The 19,598-nt window shown below is 53.0% G+C and overlaps 1 protein-coding gene across 3 annotated transcripts in view; it reads left to right on the top strand.

Moving 5' to 3' along the window:
* The window catches only part of SLC6A2 (solute carrier family 6 member 2), a 47,323-nt gene that overhangs the window by 18,702 nt on the left and 9,023 nt on the right, over positions 1-19,598 (top strand). For all 3 annotated transcript variants that reach the window (XM_047712370.1, XM_047712371.1, XM_047712369.1), the window contains 5 exons: positions 7,580-7,718; positions 15,305-15,439; positions 17,095-17,198; positions 18,378-18,502; positions 19,269-19,381. In XM_047712370.1, coding sequence (XP_047568326.1) covers positions 7,580-7,718; positions 15,305-15,439; positions 17,095-17,198; positions 18,378-18,502; positions 19,269-19,381 — 616 coding nt within the window. The remainder of the gene's footprint in view (positions 1-7,579; positions 7,719-15,304; positions 15,440-17,094; positions 17,199-18,377; positions 18,503-19,268; positions 19,382-19,598) is intronic.

Raw genomic sequence — 19,598 nt, 5'->3', positions numbered from 1 at the left:
TTGGGGGGAGAGAGTCCATCATGGTCATCAGATTCAAAGCCTTGCTGCTACATACTTCCTGTCTCCCTCAATGTCCCGTGAACAGCTCATTGCTCCCCACACACGTTCAGCTTTCTGCTGACTTCCTTGTATGCATGACTTTGGTGGAAGCCTCACACCCACCCCATGAGGTTTCTGTGAGTCTTCCCCTCAGTGCACACATGAAGGGGCTGTGAACAGTAGCTTCCTCAGCAGATCAGACCGTGAAGCGCTGGCCCACGCCCCCCACAGCCAGTGCTGTGCAGAACCCAGATTCGGGCCTGGGCCACCCGGGACCCAGGCCTCCATGAGGGAGCACCTGCTTCCACTTTGCCCCTAGGAGGTCCCCTCTCCTCACCCCAGCACCGACCTTGCCAGTCAGTGAAACCCAGGGCCTGCCGTTCTCCTCACTGCTGGCTTGTTCTGCATTCTCGCCATTATCAATGGTCATTTTCATTCTGAAAGGTTGTCCTAGTCACAGCTCACATTTGTCTGGCTTCAATTATGCCCCCGTTGTTGCATGCTGTGGCTTTTCATCCTGAGCACTGTGGTCTGGAATTGTTCTTGTTCTACGCATGAGGGAACGGGCCCACGCAGGAAATGACTTGGCCAGGGTCATGCACGTTACAGCTGGCGTCCGAAGTGGAAGGAAAGGCCAAGTTCCCCATCCAGGCCAGCGATTCAGAACCACGTGGAGAGATTTAAAACACACAGATGCCTCGACCTTGCACCCAGAGGCCCTGATTTCGTGGGTGCAGCCAGGGCCTGGGGACTCTTATGAACAGCTCCTGCAGAGCCTCTGATATCAGAGCCACTCTGCCTTCCTGTCTCAGACAGCAAGATTCTTCCTGGTTCAGGCTGACATCCCAACAGTGTCCTATTGTGGGACATCGAGGACCTCCTTTGGACTTCTTCTAAAGAGTGAGGCTTCAGAAAATTCCAGAACCTTCCGGAAGCTTGCGGGTGGAGGTGTTAGGCATCTGTAGTTCATGAGTGCGGTTTGGACCAGGAGGCAACTGAGGAGGATGGGCTGAGGGTGCCGCAGATACAGGCCACCAGCTCCTCACTTTGCCCATCGCCATCTCGCGCTAAAGGAAAGGCATGATTTTTCTTTTTGCTCTTGGCGACCCTTGTCCTTGTAAATTAAAATGGAAAAGGGTAGTGTCGGTGGGCTCTAGTCTAGTCATTATTTGGTTCCTCTGCGGTGAGCGTCTAAGTGGCGAGCAGGTCAGCCCCAGCGGAGACCTCACCCCCCACCCCAGCAGGAGGGCAGAGGCCAGTTGGGTTTTGAGACCCGGATCACTCCGACCACAGCCCTAGACTTCTTCCAGGCGTGGCTCAGCTGTGAGCAGGTTACCGTGGAGGAAGATGGTGTTCTTCCATGAGCTGGGCTTAAGGACAGGGGGCCTGCGGTGGGGAGCAGCCTCTGGGACTCTTTTGGCAGCTCTGTGCTCTGCCGGACTCACCCCCGGGTCCTACCCCTGCAAGCTTCCCAGCATGGTGCGTGCCAGTCACCACTGCTCTCTTCCCACCCAAGCCCCACTTGGTTTGCAGACATGGTGGAGGTGGAAATTAAGCCTATCTCACAGATAAGAAGGTGGTGGGTCAGGTTTTTAGGGAAGCGGCAGAGCTGGGATCCCAGCCCATGGGGTCTGAGCCAAGGCTCTCCTGTCTTCCTCTTCCATCCGTTCAGGATGCACGTGCGGGAGTCTCTCCAGACAGAACATGAGACAGTGGTGTCTAGAACTCAGGGAACTCAATATCTCAAGTTCCAAGGCTCACCTTTCTCACCTCGAGCTGCCTTCTGGGCGCCTCGAAGTCACTGAGGCAGGACCTGCTACTGGATTTTTTTTTTTTTTAATGGCACATGGCCCTTTTGTCTCAGTGTTTCTGCTTCGTAAGAATTGGCCCGTCTCAGTCTGGGGAGGCAGCGAGGAGGACTCCCAGTGCCAACCCTGAGGAGGCCAGGTCCTTTTTTTCTCTTTCCCCAGAGCCTACTGGCCGATTTGGTTTCCATCTTGCACTCATTTAGGCTGATGGATTGAAAACACCATCCAAGGGAACAAAACCGCTACTCTCCCCAGGCCCCAGGCCTGAAGCCAAGCAGCTGCAGCTAAAAAGAAAGCCTGATGCTCTAACTTTTTCTGTAAAAGGGCACTCCTGGTGAACATGCTCGGGAGATAGAAAACGTCTACCCCCTGCCTGTCCCTGTGGGGCAGAGAAGTCCCCGTCCACCCCAGGGCTAACCCTCTGGGCCCAAATGTCAAGGAAGAAACTGAGCCGGTTTGGCCCACTGACTTCGGAAAGCCTGGACCATATACTTTACGATGATTCATTTTCATTAAACTGCTGGAAAAGTACAACAAACCCCAGTTCCTTGTGTTAACCCCTAAGGCTTGGGCCTGCTGGGGAGAGCCTGGATTCACATTTCCTTTCCTGGGAATCAGCTCAAGAGTCTGGCCTTTTCCCTGGCAAATATCCAAACAAGCCCCGGAAACCTGAATGTGGACTTCACATGCACGTGGGGGCCTTCCGACAGGACACAGTCCCTCCAGGTGGACATTGGCATCATTTTAGCACATTTCAGGCCAAGTAGAGTTGGTCCAGTCCCTTTTATCATCATTTTTTTAAAAAATATTTTATTTATTTATTTGACAGACAGAGGTCACAAGTAGGCAGAGAGAGAGAAGAAGCAGGCTCCCCGCTGAACTGGGAGCCCGATGCGTGGCTCCATCCCAGGACCCTGGGATCATGATCTGAGCAGAAGGCAGAATCTTTAAGCCACTGAGCCACCCAGGCGCCCCTTTTTATCATTATTTTAATAGTCAAATGGGCCAAATGCTTGGTGCCACCATTCAACCCTCGGCCCATAAAACAATGAAAAAGCAGAATGAAGAGTTGGATGGGTTCATCACCTGATCTGGGTTCTCTGTCTTTTTGAATAGGCCCACCCTCTGTTCTCCTCCTCCTCCTTCTCTTCTCCCTCCTCTTCCCCCACCCCCAGCTCTTCCTCCTCCTCCCCCTCTCCCTGCTCCTCTCCTCCTCTTCCCCTTCCTTCTCCCCATCCTCCTCTCCCCCCCCCCCCATTCTATCTCTCTGTCTTTCTCTCAGAGCATAGGAGAAGAGCCTGTCAGGGCATCATTTTGAGCTGACACTAGCCAGGCAGACAAATTGGGTCAGGAAGTGTGTTCTAGATGGAAGGGAACAGAAAGTTCCAAGCCCCAGAGCAACAAGAGCTTCAGATGACCGAGAAATAACAGTGGCTGGCCATGGCCAAGAGCCCAGGGCAGGGTGTGGTGAGACAGGGGATGCGCTGGGCAGGGGACAATTAGGAAAGGCCTCAGGTTCTGGAAGGCTTATGTTTTTATCCTTTGGACCAGGATTTCATAACCTCCACAGTTTTAGCATTACGGGCTAGGAAATTCTCTGTTGGGGCAGAGCTGTCCTGTGCACTTGGGATGTTTGGTAACATCTCTGGCCTCTGCCCATGAGACAGGAGCAGCATCTCCCTCCACTCCAGATGGGACAACCCAGACATTGCCAAGCAGCCCTGGGGAGGCGGGGCCAAAACTGCCCCCAGCGAGGACAACCGCTGTTGGAGGTGATAGGGACTGTTTGAGGACTCAGGGGTTGGGAGAGGGACAGAGTAGAAGGACATGTCTGACCGATGGTTCTATAGCAGCCCAGACTGTATTGAGGGGTCGCAGAGAGACTGGGTAGTGGGGAGGCGGGGAGACATCTGTACCAGTCCAGGGGGAAGAGAATGTGCGTCTGGTCTGGCACACGGCTGCAGGGGTGGGGGTGTTGGTAACAGACCAGGAGGCAGGATTGGGGGGGTGGGCATACACAGAAGCTGATTGCATGGGGCAGCTGATATGGGGGAGTTTAAAGCCACAGCGTCTGGCCTGGGGGCCTCAGGGATGGGAGCCGTCTGGGGCGGGGGTATGTGGGCCTTTGTGGGTCACACAGCTGTGCTCACTCACTCACACTTGCTCGCCTGCAGACACATGTGCCCATCCATGTCCCCCTCTGTCCCTCTCTCCCTCTGCTGCAGCTCTGCCCCTCCTCTCAGCTCACCTGCTCCCCCATGCCCAGCAGAGAAGGTACCAGCCATGCCCACAGCAGGGGGGAGCCCCCCTGCTGACTCCCTGGGGCTAGCTTCCTCAGCCAGTTTGGGGGCACCCCTTAGCTCCTTTGCCGCTCCTTGAAGGCTGGGACGGTCTCATGATACAGTTACAATTACCATTCGTGGAGCATTTCCTGAGTTCCCTGAGTTCTGGACACCACTGTCTCATCTGTGATTTCATCCCCATGAGAAGCACTTTCCTGAGAAGGGAAAGGGCTCAAGGTGGGGAATGTTTGCACCAACTCCTGTGCCTACCCCCCAGCCCCACGGGAGCTCTATGTGGCGGGAGCCGACACCTGCTTGTCCACAGCCGTGTCCCCAGATCCCGACACTGCCTGCCTCACCGCAAATGTGCAGAATGAGTTTGCACAATCAGAGCACGGATTCGGGCCACCTGTCCCTGGTGGCAGGACCAGGGCGGGAGCCCAGGTCTCTCTGACCCCCGTTCTGGGCCTCGGTCTGTTTGCCTTTACGTTCTTGCAAATAATAGACATCAGTTTGGAAGGGATGAATAAATGAACGCATGAGTTCATGCACAGGGATAGTGGTGGCCTCCTCAAATGCAGTCACCTGCCCAAGGACAAGCTAATGAAGTTTCCAGACTCAGGTGCATTTTCCCCACAAGTGCAGCACCTTCAGGGTCTGATGCACTGGTCCCAGCGAGCCCAGCCATCTGCCTCTGCTTCTGTGGGCCCCTCTGACACTCAAGCATACCAAATATTCCAAGCTCACATTTTCTGAACTTCTCTGAGCCTTTTTTTTCCCCTGTAGGCACAGAAAGCCAATTTTGTTTTGCCAGGAAAGTAAAGACAGTTTCTAGAAGACTCAAGCTTGCTCTAAAGAAAACCTATAATTTAGACAGACCTCTTTGCAGGGGGGCAGGGGGTGGTCTCAGCTTTGGCTGTCCAGGAGAATCTCCCCGGGGAATTTAAAAGATGCTGGTGCCCAGGCCCTTTCCCCCATGGGTTCTAAGTTAATTGGTTGAGAGCAAGGCCCAGACATCAGGACTCGTTAAAAAGATCTCTGCCTGATTCAAATGTGCAGGGTAAGAATTTGCTAGGCCTCCAAGTGACTTCTCCATACCTTGAATTTCTCTTCTGTGGGGAGTGGAGGGAGTGGAGGAGAAAGAGGAGGGAAGGAAGGAGGGGAGAGAGAGACAGAGATGCAGACAGGCGGAGAGACAATTGACAACCCCCACCCCCCATTTATCCACTGTAGTCGTGCAAACTTTTGCCATTAGTGTGTCCTCCTTTGTCCTCCTCTAGGGAAGGACAATATATCAAGATACTTTTAGCTTTTAACACTAGTGGCCCTGGATGGTGTAAGGGACCTGGACAGAAGGGTGAGGACCCCTCCAGGTTGGGGGAGGAGCTGCTGAGAGAAGTGAGGGCCTTTGGGAGGCTGACCCTCTGGGCTCCCTGGCTCCTCTTGGGTGGGTCCTGGGTCTCATTTTTTAGAAGATGGGTTATTGGGTTTAGCAAGAAAGGTTGTAAGCAGTTGTTCTTGGTCCACTAATATTCTCTGAGTTAACAGGTCTACCTGTGAGGCCCGGGTTTAGCACTGGGGACCCAGAGATGGCCCATCCACCTCCTTACTCCAGGGAGAGCCTTGTAGGCAGCCAGCCCTCCTGTGGCAAGAGGAGGCATGGCTTGGGAAATGAGCCAAGGGCCATGGGAACTGGAAGGATTGAAAGATCCATGCCAGGGGTGATCATGGAGGCCTCCCAGAGGAGGTGACATTGGAGAAGGCCTTGAAGGGTATCGGTAGTTTATAGTCTCTGAGTGTGGAGTGCAGTGGAGGACAGCAGGGATGAGTTCTGGGTGCCCTTGAAGTTCTCTCAGCTCCCAACCCTGGTCATACTTTATTGTGACTGTGCTTGTAATCCTGTCACTGGTGCTAGAATGTAAGCCCCCCCCCACACACACACACACAAGGCATCGTGTGCTGGTGAGGCCCAGGATGAACCTGATCCCAGAGGGCCCTCACTGAGGGACAAATGATCTGGGTACAGGAAGAACATCTTCCCAAGCTGTCCCCTCTTCCATGGAAACAGTTCTGCCTTCTTTATCTTGTAAGGATGTGGAATTGGGGGGTGGGACACCTCCCTCCCCTGAGACCTGGTCTACTATTTTTTCATTTGGTCTAACTTGACCTTCAGGTAGATCCTAATGACTTAGATTAGATTCTAATTAGCAGTTGGTCATTTTCTGTGCAATTCTATTTATTGTTTCTTCACGGTAGATCGAATGAGGAATCCCAGTAGTCTCCAACCTCATTTTTCTTGTAGTTGTTTGTTTTCCTTACTTTCAAACACCTCACTTCTTATTGAAGGACACCACATTGTAAAGAAGTGCTTATCACTGAGGGGTGGTTCCAGAAGGCCACAGATGGATCACAGCCATATTACCAGCACCCAGATCTGGAAACATGACTGATTAGTGTCCCAGAAATTCCCATAGCATCCCTTCCATTCTCCCCCACCTAGGGAGCACCTCCCCTTCCTGACTTCTAACTCCTGGGGTTAGTTTTGCCTGTTGTAGTTTATATGAGTGGCATTAGACAGAAGGTACCAACTTCTTCGGGTTTGGTTTTGAGTTCTCACAGAATTTTGTGTGAGCGGTCCGTTCATAGAGAACTGGTTGCTTCATGATATCTCATTTTATGAATGTATCATGATTTATCCATTCTACTGTGGATGGGTATTTGAGTATTTTTTCAGTTTGAGGTGATTGTGGTTCATGCTGCTATGAACATTCTAGATATGTGTTTTGGTGAGCATATGTACACATTCCTGTTAAGTGAATACCCAGGAATGGAGTGGCCAGGGCACAGGATATGCCTACCTTTAGCTTTCGTGGTTCTTCCCAAAGAGAAGGAACATTTGTTCTCATCTTCGTCCCTAGACAGGGATGTCTAAACTCAACAATGTGAACATTTGGGATTGGATGATTCCTTGCCCTTAGAGGCTGCTGTCCTGTGCGTTGTAGGATGATACCGGTCATAATCCTTCAGATGCCAGGAGCACATCATTGTTCCCTGGGATGGGGGGGGTAGTTCAGAGTTACCCCATCGCTCCTATTGAGAGCCACTGCTCCAAGCTGTGAGTTCTTGAAAGGCCGGAACTTTCCTGTTATTTCCCACCATCTCCCCAGGACCAGCATGCTGGTGGCACTCAAGAGATTTGTGTTACTGTTTTGAAAACAGACGTGAGCGGGAAGAATTTGACAGATGATCTGTTGGCCCAGGGCAGGCCCATCGCCAGCACTGGTCACCGCTGTGCAGGACAGGCCCACACAATGCGGGGCAGTGGCTGGTGCTGCCCAAGGCCAGTCTCCATCAGTGGGAGCTTGGGGGGACTGGCCGGTGGCGCCACAGCCTCGGTCATCCTGTCTGACGCCACCGTCTCCCCCGGCCCCTCCCCTCTCCCCTGGACAGGCGTGGTGTCCTGCACCTGCATGAGAGCAGCGGGATCCATGACATTGGCCTCCCCCAGTGGCAGCTGTCGCTCTGTCTGATGGTCGTCGTGGTCATCCTGTTTTTCAGCCTCTGGAAAGGTGTGAAGACATCAGGAAAGGTAATGTCTTTGTTTCTATTTAAGTTGGGACATTGGCCTGAAAAAGAAGTTCTTTTTTTTGTCTGTCACTAGATAATTGGTAAAAAGCCAGGGTGGGAGTGGAGGTATAGAGCCTGGCTTTGCCTCATCCCCACCCCCACCCCCAGCTTGGCCATTGGCTGACTGGGAGACCTGCAACAAGTCCCTTCCCTTCCCAAAGCCCAAGGCTCCCCAACATCGGGGGTAGGGGGTACAGCAGGGTTCCACACTTCTCTACCAAAGCTTGCAGGGATTGGGACATCCCAAGGGCTTGGGGAAAAGCTAAAGTGACTTATTGACATGTATTTGACAAATCACAAATTCTGGTCTAAAATTTGATGCCCGTTTGCATCCCTCTCTGGGATATAACCATTTCCTTCACTATCAAATCCGTGTGCTTCAGCTGGCACAGTTCTGAGTCTAGGTTTCCTGGGGGGGGGGCACAGGGAAGGGGGGGCGGGGCCACCAGAGTCTGCATTCTGACCTGGGTGACACTTCCGCCTGCCCCTGGATTCGGTCCCTCAGGGGGGAGTATATGCATCTCATGACCCATATTGATTCTGAGCCCGGGAATGTCAGAACAACCCCATTTGGACCCTATGGGGTCCATGGGGGGCTTGATTGTCCTCAAGAGGCTGTAGTTGAGAAATGCTCTTTCAGTGCTGTGATTAGCTACTGCCGTGTAACAAAAGAGCCCAAGACATAGTGATATTAAAGAACCATTTTGTTACCTCTTGTGATGCTGGGGTTGACTGAGATCCAATAGGCCTTCTGCTCCATGTGGTGTGGCTTGGCTCCCTATCTGGGGGCTTGGCTGAGCTGGAATGTCCAAGATGGCGCACACTAAGGGATGGTAGTTGGTGCTGGCTGGGAGCCCAGCTGCAGCCGTCAACCAGAGCATCTTGGGTCGTTTCCACAAAACCTGTCCAAATGGCTTGGGCTTCTCACAACATGGCGGCCAAGTTCCAAGAGCAGTTCCAAGCAGACAAGCCCCAGTGTGCAAGTAGCTCTTCCCATCTCTGCTTGTGTCATGCTTCTGTTGGCCAATGGCCAAGATAAATCTTGTGGTAAATCCCAGAGTCCATGTGGGTGGGGACTAACCCAGGTGCAGATTCACTGGGGGTCACGAGGCAACAGTCTACCATAATCAGGCAGGTGTGACTTTGTGAGAAGCCCCACTGGACAAACAATGGGGCAAGTGACCTGTGTCAGGATGATCCCTGGTATTCCTAGAGTCCTTGGCCACGCCGTTGAGAACAAAGATAGTGGCAGGAGACCATCAGCCAGTGGGGCTGACATATATCAAGAAAGACTTGACATGGATCTTCCTCTTGGCATGATGAAGACACAGTGTCTGCCCCAAAGAGTACCCCCCCCAAAAATTGCAGACCAGGGCTGCGAGCAATTCTGAGATAGGGCAAAACCAGGTGAGGACTGCTACCGTCCCAGCACCTTGCACGTAGTAGGTCTTCAGTAAGTATTTAGTGAAGGATTCATGAGAAAAGGAGGGAAGGTACAAAGAAAGGAAAGAGGTGCATGGATCATAAGTTGGGGAGCCTCCCTGAGTGTTCTTTTGAATTCAGTGCAATGCATTTAGTGTCTTATACACCTACTATGTGCAAGGCTTGATGCTAGTACTAGTGGCATAGGAATAGATGAGACAGGGTCCTTCCATCGCTTATCCTCTTCTGGGCATTACAGACAGGCATGGGTCACCCAGTGGGACTAGTTTCTTGAGTCTTCATCTAGAGACACGTGTGTCTCCCTCAACATAAACAGTGATGGTCACAAGCTGTACACACACTAGTCTATGTCTTGCTTTTTTTTTTTTTTTTTAATTTTTTGACCTTCCCTTAGAGGTCATTTCATATCAGGTACTCGGGTTGCATTTTAATTGAAGCACAAACTGGATGTTTCAACAGTCCTTAAATCAAGTTAGCCGATCGCCACCATTTTTTGACAATGAGACGGATTGGACGCACCTAGTCAAGGCAGAGCTGGCTTGTGGAGTTTGGATTTTAGCTCTAGCAATCCGTGTGTTTGCATGTATTTTGTGTCAGTGTGCAAGGAGTTTATTACCATGAGCTGTCATGATGAAAAAAGTGAGAGATCCTGCATCAGCATTTGCTCTTGGAGCTAAGGACCATGGAGAAGGTGGCATTTGGCCCAGGTCTCTAAGGACAGGAGCGTATATGGACAAGGCAGAGGGAGGGGGTTTTTGGTGGGAGGAACTGCCTAAGTAAAGCCACAGAGGAGCCAAAGCCCCGGGCCAGCCTAGTCCAGCCCCTCTGCGCCTTTCCTGGGTATCAGGAGCAGGTGGCAGAATTGCAGAAGGGCTTCTGGCCTGGGCATGAGGCCCCCACAGCTCCTGATACTCTGTTTCAAGATGAAATGCCCTGTAGCCATCGCCAGAGTTGGTACAGCCGGTCCCACCTACCGTAGCCCGTCCTCGGGAGCAGAGCCGGTGTTCTCTGCTGGGAGACGATGATAAGAAGGCGCAGGGCTGAGCATGCTCAGCTCCTCTGCGCAAATGCACCTTCAGGGAGTCATGCCCTCCTCTTCGGAGTGTAAGGAGGGGCAGGTGGCGGGAAGGTTGCCCTGGGAACCGCCCCCCCAGGTGGAAACGCGTCAAACTGCAGCCACAGCCTACATTTCTCGTAAAACTCCCCCAAAGGAAGCCACGTTCCACATTTTGCATAAATATCCCAGCATTCTGGCGGCTGAACAGGGAAGGGCCCCTGGCATCCCCTGTGGAAGGAGCTTTCCAGAATGCGGGGCCTCACTCAGGACATTCCGCTGCCCTGTCTTGAATTGTTTTCATAAACTGGCTCACGAGAAACTCGAGAGCGTTGCTTCTTTCTGCCCAGGCTGTATCTGGAACCGGACGGAGTTTTTCTTAGCTGGCTTCCACAGCCTCCTTGGAGCAGCCCGAAATGAATTGCAAATGTTCACATTTCCCATCTTGGAAAGTGGAGGCTCCGTGCCTGGGAGGAGATGTGACTCCACCACGGCAGCTGGGAGGGTGGGGGGTGGGGCACAGTCTGAATCAGGGAAAGGGGTGACCCCACACCGCACACTCTGACCTCGGCCCACTGACCACCTCAGGACTGAGGGCAGAGGTCTGAGTGGGGAGTTACCCCCAGGGAGTCCGTTGGAGTCAGCACGCACACTGAGGCTTGCAATCCTGGAGTCCTGTCTGCCTCCCCCGTCTCCGGAGTCCTTGGCTGAACTTGGCTCTTGGATGATAAACCCAGTCACCGAGCCCCTAAATGTCAGACTGGAAGGCACACAGAGGCCATCTATTCCACGTGGCTTGTACACACCAGGAGGCCGAGGCCTGGAGGGGCACAGGGTGTCACCAGTCTTGAGCATGGCCAGGACTTGGCCTTGGCTCCCAGATCTACAGTGGAATGAGTGATTAAGAACATGGCTTTGTGGCCAGACACCTGGGTTGGAGTCCAGGCACCACTCTTTCCTGATGAATAACCTTGGAACTAAGGCTGCTCCCTACTGAGGGCTGTTAATAATTATGGCCACTGGCAGGATGGAGGAGCGGTCCTTGGTGCAGGGCTGGCAGGTGGAAATTGCTCAATACAGGATCCTCATCCTGCCTTTGACTCCTCCTGTGGCCCCCACTTCCAGGGCTCCGCCCCGCCTCAGAAGTTTGCAGACTCTGCTTCCCGCTCTGTGTAACTGGGGGAGGGGTGGGCCCGGGCTCCTACCTGCTCTGTTTACATATTGGACTAAATTTTCAGAAATCTTGAGCTCCCCTCTGCCTGCAGATAAATCAAGACAACAGAACTGGCTGGGAGCTGGGCCACCGTGTTCTGCCCGTGGCACAGCCAGGCTCTGGGCTGTTTGGGGGATGGGAAAAGGCAGAACATCCCTCAGATTTTGGCAAAGAGGGGTGGGGTTAGGGGAGAAAGCTGGACCAATTAAAAAAAAAAAAACCCAAGTTTTAGAATTTTTAAATAGAAAGGTCATTTTTTTCCTTGTGAGTTTCAAGTCGTAATTCTATCCAAGTCTTCCCCCTGATGGCTCCATGTGAGCTGGTCTGCCTGTCTTTAATGACTGAATCAGACCCAGTTATGGTGAAGCGTATCATCTGCTTATGAGCAGTGAAGAGGCTAAAATATTTATAGCTTGGTGGGTTTTTTTTTTAATGTAACATCTGTACATACACCTCACCCCACAAATCTTATATGTCTTCATTATTTATGCAAATGTCCCTAAAACCCAGTTTGGAGGATTACACATTCTGAATCATTAGAGGTTAAATCAATGCAGTTTTGAAGGGATAAAGCACGGACATTTTTCATGCCTGTGTCAGAGGAGACCTTAGTGGTGACCCCAAGCAGTGCTTCTCAACCTTTAACACACATGAAAATCACAGGGAAGGCTTGTCAAAACTCAAGATTGCTGCGTCTCACCGTGATAGTCCGATTCCGTAGATAGGGGTGGAGTGGGAGTTTGCCTTTCTGACAGGCTCCTAGGTGATGCTGATGTCTCTGGTCCATGGGCCTCCCCTAGATCTGGGCAATCCTTTGCCTAATGAATGGATCTCTGGCAATATTTGCACACCTTCAGTGACGGGGACCTCACCATCTCCCCATCTCCCTGGGGAGCTCATTCTGTCTTCAGGGAGCTCTGTTCATTAGAAAGTTCTAATGAAGATCTTCTTTGTTGTGATTATCAGCCATTGGTTTGAGTTTGACACCCTGGAACCAAGAACATCTTAGCCCTTTATCCATAGAAACAGGAAGTGGGTGAGAAGTTGGATTTGAGGTGATGGAAAGCACTGGCCTCCCTTAGGGACTGAGGACACGTGACTAAACAATGGGCTGCTCGTCCCTCCTTTTATGTCCTGCTCAGAGACTGGCCAAGTCTGGCTTCTTGTGGCCAGAGATGCAATGAAATTTTGAGAGCAGAAAAGCCTGGGGTGGAGATGACAAGAGTCCAAGTGTCCCTTCTTTTTGTCCAGTGTGCATACTGGGCACACGTTCGTAGGAACTAGTGACTGGCCAAGGATCCAGGGGCCTTCTTTTTTGCACAAGATTTTAGGCAGCTGAACTCACTTCTGCCAACAATTCTGAGAACTTTCCATAAGACCCAGATGGTTTCACATTCAGTACATGTGCGTAGACAAGACAAGCTCCCCTTTCTTGATGCTTTGCTGCCTTCAGGGTCAACTCAGTCATGTCCTGATCTTTCTTGTGTCCTGATATGTTCCCAGTTAAATCCATGTTCGAGCCTCAGACATGGCTAATGAGTGCCTTGGGAGATTCTTTGGAGTCAGACCTGAGGATGCTTTTTGATAGGTGGAGTATGGTCTCACCTGGCCTGTGGGGCTGGCCATGGGGCCTGCAGCTGGTGCCAGGAGTTGCAGGGGAACACAGCAGATAGGACCCAGTGCAAAGGTACATGACGGCTCCTCCCATGCCTGTCATCAAGGAGTTAGACCTATTGGTCCCAGTTTAGGAGAATAAATCCAGGATTAATGTGAGGCCAATCAACCAGATGCAATGGCTTTGCTTTTCAAGGCATGCTTTCCCCCTTACTTGTTTTTGACAGTTTGTCCTTCCGTTCCTGCACTTCTGAAAGAAAACAGACCCACAAAGCCTCCACCCCTTCCCGCATAGAGCAGGGGAACGAAGGAGGAACAACTGGATAACATGAAACAGAGGAACCTGATTCCTCTTCTGGTTCCCTCAGAAGATCTGAGCAACCACTGACACATTTAATTATTCCCTGACTCATTTGCTCATTCATTCACTTGCTCATTCTTTCATTTGTTCTTGGACTAACATGGTTATCCACTAACCCTCAGAATATCACTGACTCGCTTATGTATCTACCCATCCGTATACTCAACAATTTACTTACCCAACCATCCATCTACCATTTAACTATCTACCCAACTGTATATCTAGCCATCCAATCATCCATCCATCCAATCATTTATCTATACAACTGTTCAATCATCCATCCATCCATCCATCTACCCAATCATTCATCTGTGTAACTGTCCAAACATTCATCCATCCATCTACCCATCCAACCATCCATCCAATCATTCATCTATACAACTGTCCAGTCATCCATCCATCCATCCATCCATCCATCCATCCATCCATCCCTCCATCCATCTATCCAGTCATTCATCTGTGTAACTGTCCAATCATCCATCCATCCATCTACCCGTCCAACCATTCATCCAATCATTCATCTATACAACTGTCCAGTCATCCATCCATCCATCCAACCATCCAGTCATTCATCTATGCAGCTGTCCAATCATCTAGCCCTCTATCTAATAAATGTTTTATAAACACTCATGTATGTCATGTGCATGATACAAGTTTGAAAAATATTGGGATATTGCTTCCAAGGAGCCCCTGGTTTAATGGGAAAGATGGACAATGAAGATAATCCCAGTCCTTCCATGTAAATATGGAAAACAGAACTTTGTTTTTCACATTTCATTTTTTGTATTGAGCCCATATCTTTCTGGCTGAGGAAAGAATTTTACCCTTGGTCATGTTTCAGGGCTTCCATATTCTCCCCAGGGATGTGTGAAGATTCTAGAGGCTGCCTAGTGCCAGGGCTTTGAGAAGAGGGACCCTCTGGTCCTTAAGTCCTGTGTCCTTTTCTGTTTTAGCTGAGTCTTCTTCAGTCTGGCTAACCCAGCCCTGAGCAGATTTTTTGCTGGAGGCGCAGCCTCCTTTCCACAAGGCTCTCCAGGGCTGCAGCTGCCTAGAGCAGTGATGTTTGACCTTGACCTTGACCAGTTGCATCACCAGGGAAGGGGGAAGCTTTCAAAACCTACCAAATATTACAGGCCTCACTACGGACCGATTAAATTAGAAACCCAGAGACTCGGAGCTGAACTTTGACATTTTAAACTATAAATTTGCCCAGAGTACTCTAATGTGTAGTCAGGAGTGAGCAGGGACAGCGACGAAGCCATTCAACCTTCCTCTCTCCCTCCTTTTGGTCTCTGTTCTTCCACCTTCGGCAAGGGGGTAAGAAAAATGTCGCTTTTAAGTCTGGGGCTAATCTCTTTCTGTATGGGTTTCTGGAAGAGCCGGTCTGTCTTTGTCCTAAATCCGACCTAAGATAAAGAACAGTCAGAGACTCTGCTTCCTGCCCCATCACAGCCCTTCTTGGACAACGAATCCCTTCTTGGGCAATGAGCTGGGAGGATATATATGAATGAAGGTACAGGAGGTGGAGAGAGGAGTGCGGGGAGGAAGTGCGGGTGGAGAAATAAAGGTGGGCGTGCTTAGATCTGCCTGGGGCAACCTGAGGGTGTCAGTAGGGGCAGCTCAGAGAAGAGGAGGGGTTGGGAGCCGTGAGAACCTCGTCCCTGTCCTGGCTGCCCTTCACTTCTGGAGCAGGGCCACCTGCGTGTGTGGACTCCCACTTGTTCTGGGCTGCCCGAGGGAGTGGCCTGGCCGAGAGATGGAGCCTGGGGCGTGCACACGGGGTGAAGGAAAGTTTGGGGAGGGCACGCCTGGCTCCCTGGGCAAGGACTTGACCCCACGGCCCCGCCCTCTGTCCACTGCCAGGTGGTGTGGATCACAGCCACGCTGCCCTACCTCGTGCTCTTCGTGCTCCTGGTCCACGGCATCACGCTGCCTGGCGCCTCCAACGGCATCAACGCCTACCTGCACATCGACTTCTACCGCCTGAAAGAGGCCACGGTCAGTGCCTGGGACCACCGGCCTTCAGACCGGGGTTGGGGAGGGTTCTTGGGGCAAGCGATGGCAGGAAATCTGATCCCAGACCAGCCACAAATCTGTGATAGAGCCTGGGACAGAGGACAGAGCGTTCCCTCTCTGGGCTACAACTTCACAGTCTGACCGATGCCGTTTGATTTGCACCTGATAGTGTCCCAACTCAGATGAACCAGGACTCTATGGCCCCGCGTGGTGTCCTTTGCAGACCCCTCTTTCCAAGGGGAGCAGCACTCTGTCCTGGGTCCTGATGCCTGCCATGGCCTCTCAGTTCCCCCCACCCCAGCCACCCCAGCCCTAATTCCACATCTGGTCCCCGACTCCATCCTCTACTGCCATCCCTGATGTGGGCAGAAGCAGCAGCACCCGCCACAGGGCGATCTGGACCCTGCTGACTGCCCTGTGCTGCCCCAGCCTCCTCCAGCCCACTGTCCTGTGAGAGACACAGACGAAGTGCAGGTGGGGTGAATGTGGAGCGGAGCCCAAGGCAGTGGGATGAGGTTGGGATCAGAGACAGCCGTGGAGGTACCCGGTGCCTTGAGCATCTTCCAGCCGTGGCCGAGGTCATCCTCCCTGAAGCCTGCATCCCTGATGACAGCTCAGCATTTCCCCTCACTCTTCCCAAAGGCTTCTTCACACTCTCTGAACCCACAGCAATCCCGGCAGCGGGAACAATATGGACTTAGGAGGGAGGGTCCCCTACGCATCTCCCATAGCTATGATGTCCCAACACACTGCAGTGTTTTCATCCAATAACTGAGGGGAAAACCTGTTTCCTTAGGAACTGTCAGAAAGATAACGGAGCTCAGGACTCACACAGTCTTGTAAATCGTGAAACAGGTCGGAGTTCTATTTGTTCCCCACCTGTTCAAACACCCTGTCTTTCGGATGAGTAGAAATTGAGCCCACGTGATGCCTCAGGGAGCAGACCCCTCCTCCCCCACTGGATTGCTTCTCTTTTTCCACCTTCTGCTCGCAGAGTAGGGAAGCCTAGGATAACATGAGCCAGGTGATGCAAAGCTCGAATTCAACTCTGTCCAAGTGGGCGGGGTATAACTGTGCCCCCTCGCAGATGTGCACACACGTGAAATTGACCAGGGCTAGGAATGGGGTGGGGGCAGTGCTCAGAGCTCTGGGCCTCAGACGTGTGCCTTCATCACCCAGAAGATGGAATAAGTAACCCCCGTGCCCTCCCTCCTCCCCCGAGGAGTCAGCACTGTGGGCTGGTGGAAGCTGCCGGGAATCCTCATCCCTTTTCTGAAGCTGCAGTCTGTGTAACTCCGGAGATGGTCCTACCCTTTGCCCTCACTCCACCCACATCCTAGCCTAGCACCGCGAGTTTCATAACTTTCATTGAAAATCTGGACATCAGACTGAGCCTGCGAGTTTGTCCAGGCTGAGCTCATTCCTGGTCACCAAAGCCAGGGGCTTCTAGAGGGGCCCCGGTCTCTCTCCACCAAAGCTTTGACAGGCTTCTGGGGAGGGACAGTGTGGCTGCCCATCGCCAGTTCGTACCTCACTTCCTCAGATCTCAGACATCCCCGGGACTCCCCTTCCTTCCTGGAGCAGCCTTCCCGACCTCTAGGAACCAGAGGGTGATGGCCCTTGTGTGCCTGTTTCAGGTCTGGATTGACGCGGCAACCCAGATATTTTTTTCCTTGGGGGCTGGATTTGGAGTCCTGATTGCCTTTGCCAGCTACAACAAATTTGACAACAACTGCTACAGGTAAGATCCTTGTCAGGGCTCTGGAAAGCTCTGGATCCTGGGGCCTGACCCCTGGGGAGTGGGAGAGTGGGTTCTCGTCTGGAGCAAGTCAACCCCTCTTGGCGTTCTTCTTCTGTGAAATGAGGCAGAGCGGACCTTCTGTGAACTCCAGAGGGGGTGTTCTGTGAACTCTGACATGACCTTTAGTGGGGCAGAGGGGTCCTAACCAATATATCTCAGTGCAGGACAGCCCTTAAACATGCGAGGTCCTGATCTGGAAAGGTCGAGGCCACTGGAGGTGGATGGGAGGTCATGGGGACGGGCTACTGGTGCAAAGGAGGGCTGTGTGGCTTTCGAGAGCAGACAGCACTGTCTGTCTGTCTGTCTGATGTCTGACAGGCAAAGGCTGGTCGCACGAGAGGTGAGGGCCTGGCAGGGTCAGAGGGGAGACCGCAGGGTGAGCCAAGGGGTCTGCACAGGGCAGCAGAGCCAGAAGATCACGTTGTAGCTCAGATCTCACTCAGCACGTGACACTGCCCCCCTGTGGGCCCTGCGCTGTGCAGCCGTCAGACAGGGTCACACCTGCAGCCCACTCCCTCCAAAGCTTCAGGCAGAATCACGCCGCCTCTAGAGCGAGACAGACGGGCAGGGACAAATGCCAGGGGGCCAGGCTGGAGAAGCTGGGTGATCAGCCAGCGGCAGGGGCTCAGCAGAAGCAGGGAGAGGAGTTTGGGGAGAGCCTCAGAGGATCGCTGGGAGTGGGATGGGTGGACCCCGGGCAGCCAGCACGCGTGGCGGGGAGAAGTCTGAGAGGAGCCAGGGAGGTGGGCCTTCCGTGGGCTGGCAAGCTAACCGATCTGGAATGTCCCAACACTGTGTGTTGGGGAGTCATGGAAAGGAAGCCAGGAAGGAAGGTTGGGTCATCTCAACAAAGCTCCTGAAGGCCAGGTTGAGATGCCAAGAAGTACTAGGGAGCTACGGGCAGTTTGCTGAAGAAGGAGGCCGGTCAGGTGATTCCCCAACAAGAGCTGGACACCAGCCCCTGATCTCCAAGTGGTCCCAACCCAGTGGGGCGCTGGGGTCCCTGTGGCAGAAGGAGGGGCTGGTGTTGGAGGTGGCTGTCCCATAGACAGTGCAAGGGCTCGGGGAGCAGGGCGGGGGAGTCTGGCCACTTGACCCCACGGTGCTCCTCTCCCCCAGGGATGCCCTGCTCACCAGCACCATCAACTGTGTCACCAGCTTTGTCTCTGGGTTCGCCATCTTCTCCATCCTCGGTTACATGGCCCACGAACACAAGGTCAACATTGAGGACGTGGCCACTGAAGGTGGGTGGGCAGACATGGGAGGGGCTGAGAAAGTCATTGTGCCCTTGGCCAGCGGCTTTTCTGTGGGTGGCTGAGGGAACAAGAGGGCTGGGCCTGGAACCTTCCACATGATCCGTGTCATGGGCTTTCTCTGTGGCCGTGAGTGGGCGTCCCTGGCCCTTCTGGCTTCTGCCTGTGCCGCAGAACCTTCCCGTGGGTCAGCCTAGGTGGGACCGATTGTGAACCCCTATGCTGAGCCATTGACATGCCCTCATTAGTTCTCATGGGACTGTGAGACAAAGGGTAACTGACCCACTTTACAGGTGAGAAAGCAGAGACTCGGGCCATGGGAGTGGTCCAGGGTCACCTAGCTCGTGAGCTGTGGTGCCAGCATTCAAAGCCTGAGCAGCCTGACCTTGACCCTGCCCTCCCCTACTGCTGCTCCTGTTCTGGCCAGGAGCTGGGGCCTGGGAGGGAACTCGCATGGGCCCAGAGGACCATGGACTTTTGAGAGTAAGAGGTTCTCTGAGGGTGTGTGAGGCGTGGGATCTGCAGCCTGTGGCCTACTACTGTCCGGGCTGGAGGTTTGCCCCCTCAGAGCATAACGGACGGCGAGCTGGGACCAGCATCACCTGTCATCACAGAACCTGGGATTGCTCGGCCCCAGGTGACCAGCCAAATATTGCAGCGGGGTCGGCCGGGCGAATGGGGCCTCGGCCACTCTTCCGCCATCCGCCTCTCAGACAGCTGGCCCAGCCCTTGAGGACGTCCTCCCTGCTCCTTACAGGAGCCGGCCTGGTTTTCATCTTGTACCCAGAAGCCATTTCCACCCTGTCAGGATCCACATTCTGGGCGGTCGTGTTCTTCATCATGCTCCTGGCTCTGGGAATTGACAGCTCAGTGAGTGACCCTGCTCGGAAGACCACGCCGCACACACGGGGGAGGGGGGCAGGGGACACCCTGGGTCTGACCTTCCCCACCCCCCAACGACTCAGCCTGAAGTGCCCACCTGATCGCTAGTCATTTCCAGGAAGTCCTAATTAAAGGCGGACCAGGAAGTGAGCTCCTCTAGGCCCAGGCTAAGGACCAGTAGAAACCCCAAGGGCATCACAGAAAT

This window comes from Lutra lutra, chromosome 17, assembly GCF_902655055.1.
Source record: "Lutra lutra chromosome 17, mLutLut1.2, whole genome shotgun sequence".
Taxonomy (NCBI): Eukaryota; Metazoa; Chordata; class Mammalia; order Carnivora; family Mustelidae; genus Lutra; species Lutra lutra.
This window is presented reverse-complemented; position numbering and strand designations above follow the sequence as displayed.